This window comes from Corythoichthys intestinalis, chromosome 8 (genome assembly GCF_030265065.1).
Source record: "Corythoichthys intestinalis isolate RoL2023-P3 chromosome 8, ASM3026506v1, whole genome shotgun sequence".
Taxonomy (NCBI): Eukaryota; Metazoa; Chordata; class Actinopteri; order Syngnathiformes; family Syngnathidae; genus Corythoichthys; species Corythoichthys intestinalis.
Genome location: NC_080402.1, coordinates 47050520 through 47066796, shown reverse-complemented (window position 1 = coordinate 47066796; position 16277 = coordinate 47050520). Strand labels below are relative to the sequence as shown.

The window sequence follows — 16277 nt, the reverse complement described above, 5'->3', positions numbered from 1 at the left end:
TTCTTACCAAATGCGCTAATGACCTCCAGTGGCCAGCTTTACTGCTTTAAAATGGGTTTTGAGCTTTGTGCATTATATTTTAGATAGATCGGAACATATACAGATGCCTCTTGTTAAAAAAAAAAAAAAAGATGTATAAATACGTTTTTGGGACACTGAAGCAATTAAAAATAGAACGTATTTATACGTTTTTGGGAGCAAATGAGTTAAAAAACCAATTAATTACAGGTACAAATTACTTCTCCCAAAACGTAACTGAGTAAGTAACTCAGTTACCTGAATGTAAGAATAATAAGTTACTTGGCAAAGTAACTGGTGTTACCTTTCATGTTTTTTTCCATTTAAAAAAAAAACAAAAAACATTTTTGCTGATTTAGGAGTATTTCACATAAAAAAGTTACTTAGGTTCGCTAGGAAGGTTCACTACAACAGAGCCTTTCTGAAAAGTCTACTGCTTTAAAATGGCGGCTGTTTACTAACGCCGCCGAGTGTCATTTCACATCTAATTCTACATGCATGTGGTATCTAGCATAGCATCAAGTGGGCGTAGATTGTAGGCTGTCTGCTACAGTCAGGAAATATTGGAGCCACCTAGCCTAGCATCACGTTTGCAACAGCGTCACTCACAACACTCTTTCCTCCTTCCCACTCCCCTCTCTCCGTGTCTGACTTTTGTCAGAGACGTGCCTCTGATGCACACCTTTACATCCTTAGTAACGGTAACAGCGTTGCAAAGATGAGAAAAGTAATTAATTAGATTACTCACTACTGAAAAAAATAACGCCATTAGTATCGCCGTTATATTCTAATGCCGTTATTAACAACACTGGACGTTACCATCGTAAACCGGAAGTGGGTCAACATAGAAACGCCCTCGCATACAACCCATGTTAGTACTGCTTGTTTTCTGCCGGTAATTCAAAAAAGAACATGCCGAGTAAACATTGCTGCTATGGAACTTGTATAAACGACTCTAGACATTACGACATATTAAGGCTGTTTTCTTCATACGTTTCCCGAAGCCAAAAAAGAGGAAAAAATGTGAACAATGGATCAACTTGTGTGGACGTCCAAAAGACCAGTTTAACGCCAGCAAGGTGAAGCCATTCACCTTCATATGTAGTAAACGTTTTGTTGGGGGTCATGGTACTACAGAGGACGAAGAGGTCAGCCATTTTGATATTTTTGCTTACCAGTATGTTTTAGCCTGGCATTTTGCCGTGCTGCTTGTCTGACAATGAATGACCTGAAAAAAATTTGAATAGTATCTGACTGTCACTGTTGTTATCTTTTGTCTGCTAATTGACGTGACGTCACATCCGGTGAGTGTATCGTTTGTTTGTTAGCGCTGCTACTAGTCGCTAATCTCCTAGTGCTCCTCAATTTGTTTTATCCCACGGACACATCGGAGAATCGATCCTAGGCTGGTTCGGCTCTCCTAGTGCTCCTTAATTTGTTTTATCCCACGATTTAACAGGTCGTGGGTTAAAACTACTCTACTCTCCTCTTTAGCTCTATCTTCCTAGCCTAGCTTATCCGAGCTATGGCTAGCCCTCTGCCTTCTTCCTCCCGTCTTTTCTGCTCAGTGTGCTGTATGTATAGCGAGCACCCTGGCTCCTTCGTCGAGGACAGTAGTAGCTGTAGGAAGTGTAGCTTAGTCTCAGGGTTGGAGACCAGGGTTTCTGAGCTAGAAGCACGGCTCTGCACTCTAGAGACGAAAGCTAGTCCTAGCTATAGCCAGGTAGTGGCAGGGCCCGCAGGTCGTGCTTGCAGTAGTAGGATTGCTAGCGCAGTTAGCCCCCCAGCGAGCCCCGTGCAGCCGGGGGAAATTAAGGACGGATTTGTGACTGTACGGGGGAAGCGCAGTGGTAAACGCACAACCTTAGTGCACCAGCCGCTTCACGTCAGCAATAGGTTTGCCCCCCTCAGCGACACACCGGCTGAACCAGACACTCTCGTAATTGGAAGCTCCATAGTGAAGCACCCGGCGGTGTCTGTCAGGTGTTACCCAGGGGCCAGAGTCGGTGACATCGAAGGAAACCTCAGGCTCTTAAAGCAGAGTAGGAAGAGGTTCCGCCGTATCGTGATTCACGCAGGCGGTAACGACGCCCGGCGGAGACAGTCTGAGGTGCTTAAATTAAACGTAGCCTCGGTGTGTAAACTTGCTAAGTCGATGGCGGACACCGTAGTTTTCTCTGGTCCTCTGCCTAATTTGGTCAATGATGAGATGTACTCTAGATTCTCATCATTTAACCGCTGGTTGTCTAGATGGTGCCCAGAAAACGATATAGTCTTTGTTGATAACTGGCACGCGTTTTGGGGCAAGTCCGGGCTCATGCGCCGAGACGGCATTCATCCGACTTGGGACGGTGCTGCTCTCTTAACTCGAAATTTGGCCGCCAAACTAAGTCTCCCAAAGTGACACTTCAGAGTGGGGGCCCGGGCGCAGTGTTGTAGTGTAAAACACAACTCTGTTAGTAGTGACCACTCGCTTCTTTCCGAGCTGTCACAAATCCAAAATTCAGGCCAGAAGATAGAGACTGTGTCCGTGCCTCGTATAGTGAACAGGGGATGATTGATCGTGTTATGTTTACGCTTCGTACTACCCTCGATGTCGTCGCTCCCTCCAAATTAAAGTTTGTCAAGCCGAGACGAGCCTCTCCCTGGTATAATGCTGAAACGCGCTCTCTTAAACAATCGACACGTAAATTAGAAAGACTTTGGCGCCGTTCCAACACAGAGCACACCCTCTCTGCCTGGAAACACAGCTTAGTGACATATAAGCAGGCCTTGCGTACGGCTAAAACCAGATATTACTCATCCTTAATAGAGGAAAACAAAAATAATCCTAGGTTTCTGTTCAGCACTGTAGCAAGGCTGACAAACAGTCACAGCTCAATAGAACCTTATATCCCAACCACCCTGAGCTGTGATGACTTCCTAAAAATTTTTAACAATAAAATCGCAATTATTAGAAATAAAATAAATGAATCACTTCCAGTTATTAGGTCTGATAAAGTGCAGACAAAGAATTCGGAATCTCCTATAAACCCCTCTAAAATATTAAATAACTTTACCACTGTAGACCAAATCGATGTAATTTCAATTATAATGTCCTCCAAACCATCAACGTGCCTCCTCGACCCAATCCTAACCAAACTTTTTAAAGAGACCCTGCCTCTAACTATTGACACTATCTTAAATATAATAAATACCTCATTAGTTACTGGCTACGTGCCGCAGTCCTTTAAATATGCAGTTATTAAACCGCTCTTGAAAAAACCTACTCTTGATCCTGAAATTTTGGCCAATTATAGACCTATTTCTAACTTACCATTTCTCTCCAAAGTCCTTGAAAGAGTGGTAATTAAACAGCTCTGTCAGCACCTACAGGACAATAGTTTATTCGAACAGTTCCAGTCTGGCTTTCGAGCTCATCATAGCACTGAAACCGCATTAGTTAAAGTAACTAATGACTTGTTACTTGCCGCTGACGTTGGATTAGTCTCGATCCTGGTTCTGTTGGACCTGAGCGCAGCCTTTGACACAATCGACCATAATATCTTATTGCAGAGATTAGAATGTGACATAGGCATTAGAGGAGCAGCCCTCTGCTGGTTTAAATCATATTTATCTAATAGGTACCAGTTTGTCAATGTAAACCAACAATCATCATCGTACTCTAGAGTTAGTTATGGTGTGCCGCAAGGATCTGTCCTCGGGCCCATCTTGTTTACGCTGTATATGCTTCCTCTAGGTAATATCATCAGAAAACATAGCATTAACTTTCATTGTTACGCTGACGACACACAACTGTATTTATCAATTAAACCTGAGCAGGTCAGGCAAGTAGAAAAACTAAGCGCCTGCGTCCGAGATATAAATACCTGGATGAGCACTAACTATCTTCTACTTAACCCTGAAAAGACAGAAGTCCTTATAATAGGCCCGAAAAGTGTTAGAGACTCTTTAGCTGCCCAGATAGTCACTCTGGACAATGTAAGTGTAGCCTCCAGCACCACAGTTAAAAACCTAGGAGTTTTATTTGACCCTGACTTATCGTTTAAAGCACACATTAAACAAACCTGTAGAACGGCTTTCTTTCACCTGCGCAACATCGCCAAAATTAGAAATATTTTATCTAAAAGCGATGCAGAAAAATTAATTCACGCGTTCGTTACATCGAGATTGGATTACTGTAACTCCCTACTTGCAGCTTGTCCTAAAAGCTCTCTAAAAGGTCTTCAGCTAGTCCAAAAAGCAGCAGCAAGACTTTTAACAGGAACCAATAGAAGAGAGCACATCACCCCTGTGCTCCAGGCACTTCACTGGCTTCCAGTCGAGTTTAGAATTAAATTTAAAATACTCCTTCTTACATTTAAGACCATTAATGGGTTGGGGCCACCTTATCTCATCGATGCTCTGGTTCCATACCGCCCCAACAGAACACTCCGATCTCAGAATGCAGGTCTACTGGTAGTTCCCAGGGTTTATAAAAGTACTGTCGGAGCTAGAGCCTTTAGCCACCAAGCCCCTGTTTTATGGAATCAGCTTCCAGCTAGTATTAAAGAAGCCGAGACAGTCTGCACATTTAAGATTAGATTAAAAACGTTCCTATTCGACAAAGCTTATGGTTAGGCTAGTTGAAGTCGGAGTAGACTCACAGTTTAGTCTAAGCTGCATTAGAAGCTATAATGCTGGGGGCAGTACAGCCGCTGAGTTCTATCTCCTTTTCTTACTCTACCTACCACTTGTCTTACTTTATTTCTATTTTCCAATGTTAATATCTAGTTGTCTAGTCTCTTCATCACTAGTCACCCGGTGTCCCCTTTCCCCCCTCCCCTCTGGGGAGGGGCTATTTTTCAGCTGCAGCCTCCTGACTGTCCGGACCCCTGGCTGGATAGACGTCCTCGCTGCTACCCCCGTCTCATCTGACTAGAGGGACTTCTTCTTGCTCCTTTACTCCACTGTATTTTTACGGACTATAATTTCGCTTGCTAATTCCCATTAGCCGTTCTGGGGTTCCTGTCTATCCGTCCTGGGAGTGGATCTCTCCTGACTGTGGTACTCCCCAAGGTTTCTCATTTTTCTCCCAATTGACTCTGGAGTTTTTGGAGTTTTTCCTTGCCGGCATGGAGGGTCTTAAGGATAGGGGATACCCAGGACTTGAATTGCATCTATTCATCTTTGTTGCTTCATTTCTAATTTCATATTGCCTCTGTTAAGCCCTTTGAGACTTCTGTTGTGATTGAGGGCTATACAAATAAAATTGAATTGAATTGAAATTGAATCTTTTCTGTTGTAAAAACTTTTGTAAGGGGGATTGTAAATAAATTATAGAATTAAGATTTGTGATTAATGAAAAAATTAAAAGTGTTCGTTGGCTGTCACTGAGTAGCATTTGCGATCGCTACACAAAAATACCAATGTAAGTTACGCCCAAGAAAGGTCAAAGACGTAAGACAACCAGAGGATATAATATATAAGAAAGACTGGGCATATGGTGGTAAAGGATAGCTTGTTGAAACAGTATGTCATTGTCAGTGGCGTAAGGCAATGCACACAAGAAAAAGGTGTCGATAAAAAAGCTACCTCTGGATCAGGCCGGCCCTTTTTCCCGTCTTTTTCAGCCCTCGTCACTCAAGCTGTATCTTTAGCTGTAGTATGTAGCTGTTTGTATGTTCTTCTGCATCTTTAAAAGTGGATTTGGCACCAGGGACATCATTTTCGGACAGAATTTGTAGGTTTAGTTTAGTAAACATCTCGTTCGTACACTATTTACATGCATTTAGCATTAGGGACAAACGCGAGCCTGACCTGCCTAGCAACAGTTGCTACAGTCATGAATATTAATGAGCAAAAGTGATGTGTTACGTGCAGTACGCCATTGGAGTCAGTAAGTGGATATTAATGAGAATTAGGATTTTGCAGAAATGCAAAGAAAAGGAACAAATAAAATGGCTTGAAAATTTTTAATCATGAGCACTTTCAACACAAATTGTAGTGCAAATCTGATAAAGTGGCATCCAAGGTTATAATCAGGCATGAAAATGGGTCAGGGGTTAAAAAGGTGAGAAGGGTGTGGAGGAAATATGTTCCAGTACACTGTACACCCCAACAAAATATTGAGCTCTGTCGACCCACACTGTGTTTCTGCAGGGCCATGCAGAGACCGGTGGAGGGGCGGGTGCTCGTACATCAAAAGGGGCACATGAACAAGTATTTAATACACCTTAAAACAACATAACTTCAATTTTAACCAGCTTTAGATAATAATTGGCTGCGACTGTGACATACTTTAATTGGGAGGGGGCAACAGTGAATAGAAATCAAAACTGTCATCAACACTTTCTGGCTGTGACTCAGTCAGTCTGCCTCTTTTCTTCCTTCAACCTCTGCATCAAAACTTCCTTCCTCAACTTGTTCATCTGAGAACAAACCACATCAGATGGTCACTGAGCCACCAACAGCACAGTTTTCTTAAAACTATTATTTCATTATTATCCATACTTAACAACTCTAGCACCTAATGATTAATAAAGCAATGACATAAAAATCTTACAGAAAAATAACATTGTAATTGTGTTTATAATTGTATTTAATACCCGACTATCCTTGCAAACTTGTTCTTACCAGGTCTGCTATTCACCCAGCTGATGAGGTATCCACTGCCTTTAGCAGCCTCATCTAACTCCTTTTTTTATCCCTCAATCTCCCTTCCCTACGACGCATGTCTATGTAATGAAATATCAATATTTAAAAAAAACAAAAAAACAGACTCCCCGGTGGCTTTTAGTTTTAAAGCTTTCTTAATTTCTTTCTCTCTCAATAACGATGGAGGTAGATTTGTGTTTTTATTATTCAATCAAAAAACAAAGTTACTTCTATCAAAAACAAAGTTGCTTCAATCAAAATACAGTATATACAGTACTTTGGGTCAGCGTTTGGGCCACATTTTGGCTAGGACATTTGTGTCTTTATTATTCAATCAAATAAGTTGTTTCAAACAAAAAAATATATATAAAAAGAAAAACTTTGCCCATGTGTCAATCACCGTTTACCAAAGCCTGAGAGGGTTTGAGTAGACTCACTATGAAGCATTTAATAAAGCCAAGCATTTTCTTACTACTTTATTCTTGTTTAAAAATAATTCGGTGGGGCAGTAACATGTTTAAAACTTATCATAATTCTTACATTTTGAAGTGCTTGAAAACCATTTATAAATGATACTTTGGTGAAAAAAGTGAAAAAACATGTCTTATATATATATATATGTATCTTTTTTCCAATGTAAAATCTGAATAAATGCATTGAACACGCACAAAAAATGGGGGGGGGGGGGGGGCTACTTCGCGGTTTTCACTTATTGCGGCGGGTTTTGGTCCCCATTAACCGTGAAAAACGAGGGATCCCTGTATTTCTGAAAAGCTTTAAGAAGCAGGACTCATTCCCACCACTCGTCGGGTCGGTGTTGTGCCGACACCGGCCGTCAGCTCAAATCCAAGCCGAAAATAACGCGTCTCCGGCGGACGACGGGAGCGATGTGAGGCGCCCCCTCCATCCGAGAGCATGCCGCTTAATTTGACTCAACAGTGTGTTTCTTCGTTTATATTACCGCTAAATACACAAGCTTGACGCCAATTTAACGGGAGCTATTTTTTTTCATGGGAGATTTGGCTAGCTCTGGCAGTGTTCAACGCAAGCTGCAACGAATGGCAGTAACTTTTTTTATATCGCAAAATGTGAAAACGATTGAAACCATTACTCACCAAATTCAATCTGCTGGCAAATACAGGCAAGTGTGTATGATGCGCTCTGGTCTGCCCCGGTGTGGATAAGGCCTGCTTTTTGTTTTCGCAGCTTTGCAATGCAACTAAAGGCTCTCCGAGAACTCCATGTACAGTAAGGAGTGCGCGCGTTTGGAATAATGGAACGCAGCTTGGGCCGATGATTGGTTCTCGTCAGCGAAGCATCTAGAAGGATTTGCTGACTGTGTTCTTAAGTGCTCAGTTTACGTACTAAGTTAATCACATTATGATAATAATAATAATAATAATTAAATAAAACCTCCCAACCCCCCCCCTCCCAAAAAGAATTTCTCCTCGGATCTACGCAATTCACGTAGGTCGCCCTTTTTGACTTCAAAACGGTGAATTTCGCCGAAAGGTGAGAGATTTTCATGCCTGTATAATAAATAATATATATAAAAATTAAAGATACACGATAATATCGGTGGCCGATAATTATCGGCCGATAATGGCAATTATGACGTCACACAGATAATCCAGATAATAAAAAATTCAACCGATAATGTAATCCGATAATTATATACTTGATTTAGCCTCCAAATGTGCACAACCGAAGAATTCAGCACGCCGCCTCCTCAACCCCTCCCCTCTCTGAAGCCCCTGAGGGAGGAGGGGTTGAGGAGGCGGAGTTACATGCCAAGAAATAGTTGAATATTATGGCGGCTGTTACTAAAAAAACGACGCTCTCGCCATTTGCGAAACATGTACCGCAGAAGTTCCAAGAGGCAGAAAGAAAGCGTCCTCATTCAAAATCACTAACCCAGCATCCATTTAAAACTGCATCACAAAGATTTTTGGAACGAATGCCAGGCTGCTGCTGCTAGCGGGAATGCTAAAGCTATTGTAAACACTAAGTTAAACTAGGGGCTTGTGACGATTCAGAGTCGGGTTGTTTGGGAAAGCAGCCCAAGGCGGGTGGTAAACTCGCATCTAAGGCTAAACACCGGCACGACTGGAGACCGATAGTCGGCAAGTAGCAGTCTTCCGACGGAGCCCGCCGCTCTGGCCGGTCCGGCAGGCCGCCGCCGCCTCGCCATCGGCGGGGCGGGCAGAGCCCGGTTCCCCGGCTTCAGGACCTCCGGCGAACACCCAGGTTTCTTGAGCGTTCCCTCACGGGGTGTGAGCAGAGCCAGGCCCCGAATACGCCGCGGCAAACCGGCCGGTGCGGGCGGATTATCCGGTACGAACGTAGCCGCCGCCGAGACGAGACACGATTTTTTTTTTTACCGAAATGACCCGAGAGCCAAAGCCCTGGATAAAAAAATAATGCAGTTTATACGACCACCATTCTTCATGAAAAACATGCCAATCACATTTTCACCACTACATTTGGAAAAGTGATGTCCAGTAAGCAAGCTTATCATGACGGCACAGTGTTTAGATGATAATTTAAACATGGAGAAAACGAAGTCAGCCCGTCAATAATACATTCAGTATGTAAAATGACGAGCGGTCAGATGACTTTGTAATGCCGCCTTTATTTTCGGCTTAACAAAACTCAGGCACAAAACAACACGCACGGAGATGCGAGCTCCAACTGCATCCAAATAGTACTGCCGTTTATCAGTTTAGCTGCTGTAAAGCGAATGTCGCGACTCGTGAGTGCCGCAAATGTAAACAAAGCGCTGCAGAATGGGTACATGACATCTCGCTCTTTTGAGTTAATCATTTTCACAGTGTGCAACAAAGCATATAACATTAGCAATCACTTTTCAAATTAATTTAACTTATTTGTCTGCTCAATTACAGTCACAGTAGATAATCTAAACTTATTGGCACTTATTAACACTTACTAATTTAAATATGCACATTCCTGTTGTAATGAAATAACAATAATATTCTGTAGCCACAAATATTCAAAATCTTTTCTTCTTCCAAGTTTTTTTTTAGGATTAAGTATAATAATGTATTGCTTAAAATAAGGCTGTTGTGATTATTTTCAGCTAGCTATTTTTCTTCCAAGAAATCTGAGAGAAATGCACATGAAGAGCTGGCAGATAATTTCACTTATTTCCAATAGATTTACACTTAAAACTGACTAGTTTTAAGGAAGTGTGTTTTGCAGTATATTAATGTTATGTTAGGAATGGCTTACTTTTAAAGGCATTTTTGTGCAACTTAGGTATTTACTCTGTAAGTAATTGTTGCCAAAAGTTTACCATTACACAATGTCAGACAATGTCATTATTTAGATGTTGGAATTGACGACTTGTTCATATTTTATGTTGGAAAAAAAAAAAGCAATAAATTATATTTTTGCACAGTAATATTTTCTTTTGTTTAAAATTTTACATAAATCTTTTAATAGAATTATCGGCTTGACATTATCGGTTATCGGGAGGAATGAGGAGGAAATGATCGGTTATCGGTTGAAAAATGTATTATCGTGCATCACTAATAAAAATAACACTTAACTGACACTTTAATACTGGCAATTAGTGATACTAAGAGCTAAGTATTATTTGAGGCGCTTCTTGCTCTGAAAAGTTGGAGAACGTAATTGGTGTAGATCAGTCATTCTTTAATTCTATGAGTATTTCGGTCACTTTTGGAGAGTATTCCAGAATGTTTAGAAGCATCTGCGTATCATTTAAGGAGTATTTAAGTGTACAATGGGATTATTTGGAGTATTTTTGTAGTATTTCATTAGGCTGTGTGTGTGAGCATTTCCGAAGATTTAACAGTATATTGTAGCGGATGATGTTGTTGAGTCTCGATAGCTCGTTGAGTAGACGTGTTGCCGTGTACGGCCGCTTGTGACTCTCTGGAGTGTCTGTGCCGGAAACGCGCGCGACAACAAAGTTTTCCCCCCGGAACACAACATGCCCCACACAAGTTACCGATGTGAATTTTGTTAAGAGGTAGTGGTCACTACAATATGAGTATATCTTGGAGTGATTTATGTGCTACACACTGATTTGTTTGGACAAATACAACAACAAAAATAGCTGTATAAGATGTATGTTTTCTTGATCATGTACTGTAAATCATCCAAGTGTTTACAACATCAACTTGGCTTTGAAACTGTACTGTAAAACAGCACGTTCAAGCACTTCATGGTTTTTCCCCGTTATTCACACGATAGAGTTTAAGGAGTAGCAGACATTCAATTGAACAACAAATCGCAGAAAAAAAAAGTGGTCTGCAATTTTTTCCCCATGTGTAAGTAGTCCCCCTTGCTCACCTGAGTTCCATCCTGCAGTAACTCCTCCCATCTGTCAAAAAGGCTACGTGCACGCGCCGTGGCCTTCTGCACCTCCCTGCACGTGCGGGCACATGCAAACAAACACATTCAATGTCATTGTTGCCTTTGTTATTTTACATGCCATGTTGAATACGGACACATCTTTGTTTGGAAGCCAAACAAACACACAAGCTAACTTAATTTCCTAACTTCATAGCTAATCGTTGAGTGTCACACAAAAAAGAAAGTCCTCGAGATCCACAAATAACACTGCATGCGAAAGAAAAAGCATAATGGGATGCAGATGCGAATTTCGTTGCCCAACACAAACAAAACAAAAAGCCCCGCACTCCAGAATCACTGCAAGAAGTGGATGAGCGCATTCAAGGCTAGTGAGCTACCTCTAGGCGTTCAGCTATCTTCGCAAGGGTAAAATAAAAAAACATTTTCGATCGTATTGCAACTCGTCAAGTAGATCCATGCCGAGTGTATGCTTGCGGAGTGTCTTTGCTGATGTTTGAATGTTGTTTTATTCAGTTTTCTCACCCTTTCACGACGAAAAATGGGTCCTCCAGCGACATGATGCCACTTCCGGTTGTGTCACACTACCGCGCATGCGTACATGAAATGATGCGGTGCAATAGATCTTTGGGTGAACTTTCCGTCACAATTCCGTCCTCGTGAAGGATTTGTCTTGTAGCTTCTTTATTTTATTTTAATTTTACTTTTCAGTCAAGCGTGACAAGGACGTGTTTGGTGTCTGTAAATTTAGCAAGGCAACAGAGATCCCACTGCATGTCTCCAGGCTGTCCCTGAGCGAGACCAACCCTTGACTAGATAGTCCTTCAACCAAAGGCGTCACTAGCGTGGGTTAGGGTTTACACAGGATGTAAGTGAACGTTGCATACAAGCACAAAACTTCACAAATCACTACCAAAGACTGATAATATACTAGTCCTTCTTAAAAAAATAGCCTATTGTGATAAAGTTCATTATTTTCTGTAATGATAAACATAAGACTTTCATATATTTTAGATTCATTACACACAACTGAAGTAGTTCAAGCCTTTTAGTGTTTTAATATTGATGATTTTGGCAAAAAAGTCAAGAAAAACCAATATTTAATCCGACCAATACAAAAACTGTTTTTTAATACAAAAAAAGTCAACCTTTAATTTAATTAAAATTATATCAGCTATGTCAGCTATGCACTCAATACTTGGTTGGGAATCCTTTTGCAGAAATGACTGCTTCAATGCGGCGTGTCATGGAGGCAATCAGCCTGTGGCACTGCTGAGGTGTTATGGAGGCCCAGGATCCTTCGTTAGCGGCCTTAAACTAATCCACGGTATTGGGTCTGGTGTCTCTCAACTTCCTCTCCACAATATCCCACAGATTCTCTATGGGGTTCAGGTCAGGAGAGTTGGCAGGCCAATTGAGCACAGTAATGCCATTGTCAGTAAACCTTTTACCAGTGGTTTTGGCACTGAGAGCAGGTGCCAGGTCATGCTGAAAAATGAAATCTTCATCTCCATAAAGCTTTTCAGCAGATGGAAGCATGAAGTGCTCCAAAATCTCCTGATAGCTAGCTGTATTGACCCTGCCCTTGATAAAACACAGTAGACCAACACCAGCAGCTGACATGGCACCCCAGACCATCACTGACTGTGGGTACTTGACACTGGACTTCAGGCATTTTGGCATTTCCTTCTCCCCAGTCTTCCTCCAAACTCTGGCACCTTGACTTCCAAATGACATGCAAAATTAGCTTTCATCTAAAAAAAAGTACTTTGGACCACTGAGCAACAGTCCAGTGCTGCTTCTCGGTAGCCCAGGTCAGGCGCTTCTGCCGCTGTTTCAGGTTCAAAAGTGGCTTGACCTGGGGAATGCGGCATCTGTAGCCCATTTTCGGCACACACCTGTGCACGGTGGCTCTGGATGTTTCTACTCCAGACTCAGTCCACTGTTTCAGCAGGTCCTCTAAGGTCTGGAATCGGCCCTTCTCCACAATCTCTCTCAAGGTGCGGTCACCTCTTCTGGTTGTGCAGAGTTTCCTGCCACACTTTTTCCTTCCCACAGACTTCCCACTGAGGTGCCTTCATACAGCACTCTAGGAACAGCCTATTCGCTCAGAAATTTCTTTCTGTGTCTTAGCCTCTTGCTCGAGGGTGTCAATGATGGCCTTCTGGACAGTAGTCAGGTCGGAAGTCTTGCCCATGATTGCGGTTTAGAGTAATGAACCAGGCTGGGAGTTTTTAAAAGCCTCAGGAATCTTTTGCAGGGGTTTTGAGTTAATTCGTTGATTCAGATGATTAGGTTTGTAGCTTCTTTAGAGTACCTTTTCATGATATGCTAATTTTTTGAGATAGGGATTTTTGGTTTTTCTTGAATTTTTTGGCAAAATCATCAATATTAAAACAATAAAAGGCTTGAACTACTTCAGTTGTGTGAAATGAATCTTTTAAAATATATGAAAGTCTAATGTTTATCAGTACATTACAGAAAATAATGAACTTTATCACAATATGCAAATTTTTTTGAGAAGGACCAGTATATAAAAAGTATATAAACACAATATATATATATATATATATATATATATATATATATATATATATATATATATATATATATATATATATATATATATATATATATATATATATATATATATATATATATATATATATATATATTAGGGCTGTCAAAATTATCGCGTTAACGGGCGTTAATTAATTTTTTAAATTAATCACGTTAAAATATTTGACGCAATTAACGCACTAGGCCCGCTCACACAGATTTCAATGTCAGTACAGTGAAAGGCCAACTTGTTAATTGTGTTTTATGGAGTTTTTCCGCCCTCTGCTGGCGCTTGGGTGTGACTTGCATATGTTATGTGGCGTAATGTCGCCCTCTGCTGGCGATTCAGTGCAGCTGATTATTTGGTTTTCGGCGCGCTTTTCTGACGTGATTATATGTCGACGCGAACTCACACTAATAGTGCTATTCAGACCAGCTAACGTCCGCATCCAGTATTCAGTGGCAGTTCTCATAGCCCCATCACACTGTTTGTGTCTAATACATGCATCGCTTGTGAGTTATATTCCTCCTTTGTTTATATTCATGAGCATTAGATAGTTATTGATGATGTGTATTTGAATTTGTTCACATATATGGTGAAATGCAGTTACATTGTTAGACGCTTGTGAGCTAATTGGCTAGTGCTACTGCTCAAATGGACACGTGTGTGTACATTTTATGTTATTTTGTGATTTATGCAAGTTATTGACACATTGCCTTGTTATTTTCAGTTTTACAAAAATACAAGAAACGTGCTCCTGTCAAAAAGAGATGACTTCAGTAAAGCCCATGCAACTTTGCCACACCGTCTGATTTCTTTTTGGAACTTATGTTCGCTATCTGTCAATTTGTGTACTCACACACATTGAGGACAGAATAGGGCTACTAGTTTATTTTTTGATTGAAAATTTTACAAATTTTATTAAAACGAAAACATTAAGAGGCGTTTTAATATAACATTTCTATAACTTGTACTAATATTCATCTTTTAAGAACTACAAGTCTTTCTATCCATGGATCACTTTATCAGAATGTTAATAATGTTAATGCCATCTTGTTGATTTATTGTTATAATAAACAAATACAGTCCTTATGTACCGTATGTTGAATGTATATATTTATCTTGTCTTATCTTTCCATTCCAACAATAATTTACAGAAAAATATGGCATATTTTATAGATGGTTTGAATTGCGATTAATTGCAATTAATTACGATTAATTAATTTTTAAGCTGGAATTAACTCGATTAAAAATTTTAATCGTTTGACAGCCCTAATATATATATATATATATATATATATATATATATATATATATATACATATATATGTATGTATACATTTATACACATATATATTTATATCTCCAGTGGGGCAAATAAGTATTTAGTCAACCACCAATTATGCAAGTTCTCCTGCTTGAAAAGATTAGAGAGGCCTATAATTGTCAACATGGGTAAACCTCAACCATGAGAGACAGAATGTGGGGAAAAAAACTGAAAATCACATTGTTTGATTTTTAAAGAATTTGGTCACCTACAAACAAGGAAGATTTCTGGCTGTCAAAGAGGTCTAACTTCTTCTAACGAGGTCTAACGAGGCTCCACTCGTTACCTGTGTTAATGGCACCTGTTTTACCTCATTATCGGTATAAAAGACAACTGTCAACAACCTCAGTCAGTCAGACCAAAGAGCTGTCGAAGGATACCAGAGACAAAATTGTAGACCTGCACCAGGCTGGGAAGACTGAATCTGCAATAGGTAAAACGCTTGGTATAAAAAAAAATTAACTGTGGGAGCAATTATTATAAAATGGAAGACATACAAGACCACTGATAATCTCCCTCGATCTGGGGCTCCATGCAAGGTCTAACCCCGTGGCGTCAAAATGATAACAAGAATGGTGAGCAAAAATCCCAGAACCACACAGGGCCCCGTAGTGAATGACCTACGGAGAGCTCGGACAACAGTAACAAAGGCTACTATCAGTAACACAATGCGCTGCAAGGGACTCAAATCCTGCACTGCCAGACGTGTCCCCCTGCTGCAGCCAGTACACGTCCAGGCCCGTCTGCGGTTCACTAGAGAGCATTTGGATGACCCAGAAGAGGACTGGAAGAATGTGTTATGGTCAGATGAAACCAAAATAGAACTTTTTGGTAGAAACACAGGTTCTCGTGTTTGGAGGAGAAAGAATACTGAATTGCATCCGAAGAACACCATACCCACTGTGAAGCATGGGGGTGGAAACATTATGCTTTGGGGCTGTTTTTCTGCAAAGGGACCAGGACGACTGATCTGTGTAAAGGAAAGAATGAATGGGGCCATGTATCGAGAGATTTTGAGTGAAAATTTCCTTCCATCAGCAAGGGCATTGAAGATGAGACGTGGCTGGGTCTTTCAGCATGACAATGATCCCAAACACACAGCAAGGGCAAAAAAGGAGTGGCTTCGTAAGAAGCATTTCAAGGTCCTGGAGTGGCCTAGCCAGTCTCCAGATCTCAACCCCATAGAAAATCTGTGGAGGGAGTTGAAAGTCCGTGTTGCCCAACGACAGTCCCAAAACATTTATGCTCTAGAGGAGATTTGCATGGAGGAATGGGCCAAAATACCAGCAACAGTGTGTGAAAAGCTTGTGAAGAGTTACAGAAAATGTTTGGCCTCCGTTATTGCCAACAAAGGGTACATAACAAAGTACTGAAATG

General features: G+C 40.9%; 1 protein-coding gene across 2 annotated transcripts in view; it reads right to left on the bottom strand.

The window, feature by feature from the left end:
• Positions 1–11621, bottom strand: part of LOC130920235 (syntaxin-10-like) — a 28639-nt gene extending 17018 nt beyond the window's left edge. The window contains exons 1-2 of one of the 2 annotated variants that reach the window (XM_057843288.1): positions 11539–11621; positions 10993–11068 (exon numbers count right to left, since the gene is read on the bottom strand). In XM_057843288.1, coding sequence (XP_057699271.1) covers positions 10993–11068; positions 11539–11573 — 111 coding nt within the window. In that variant the 5' untranslated portion in view covers positions 11574–11621. The other variant, XM_057843289.1, reaches the window with a different exon arrangement.
• Positions 11622–16277: the final 4656 nt, after the last annotated feature.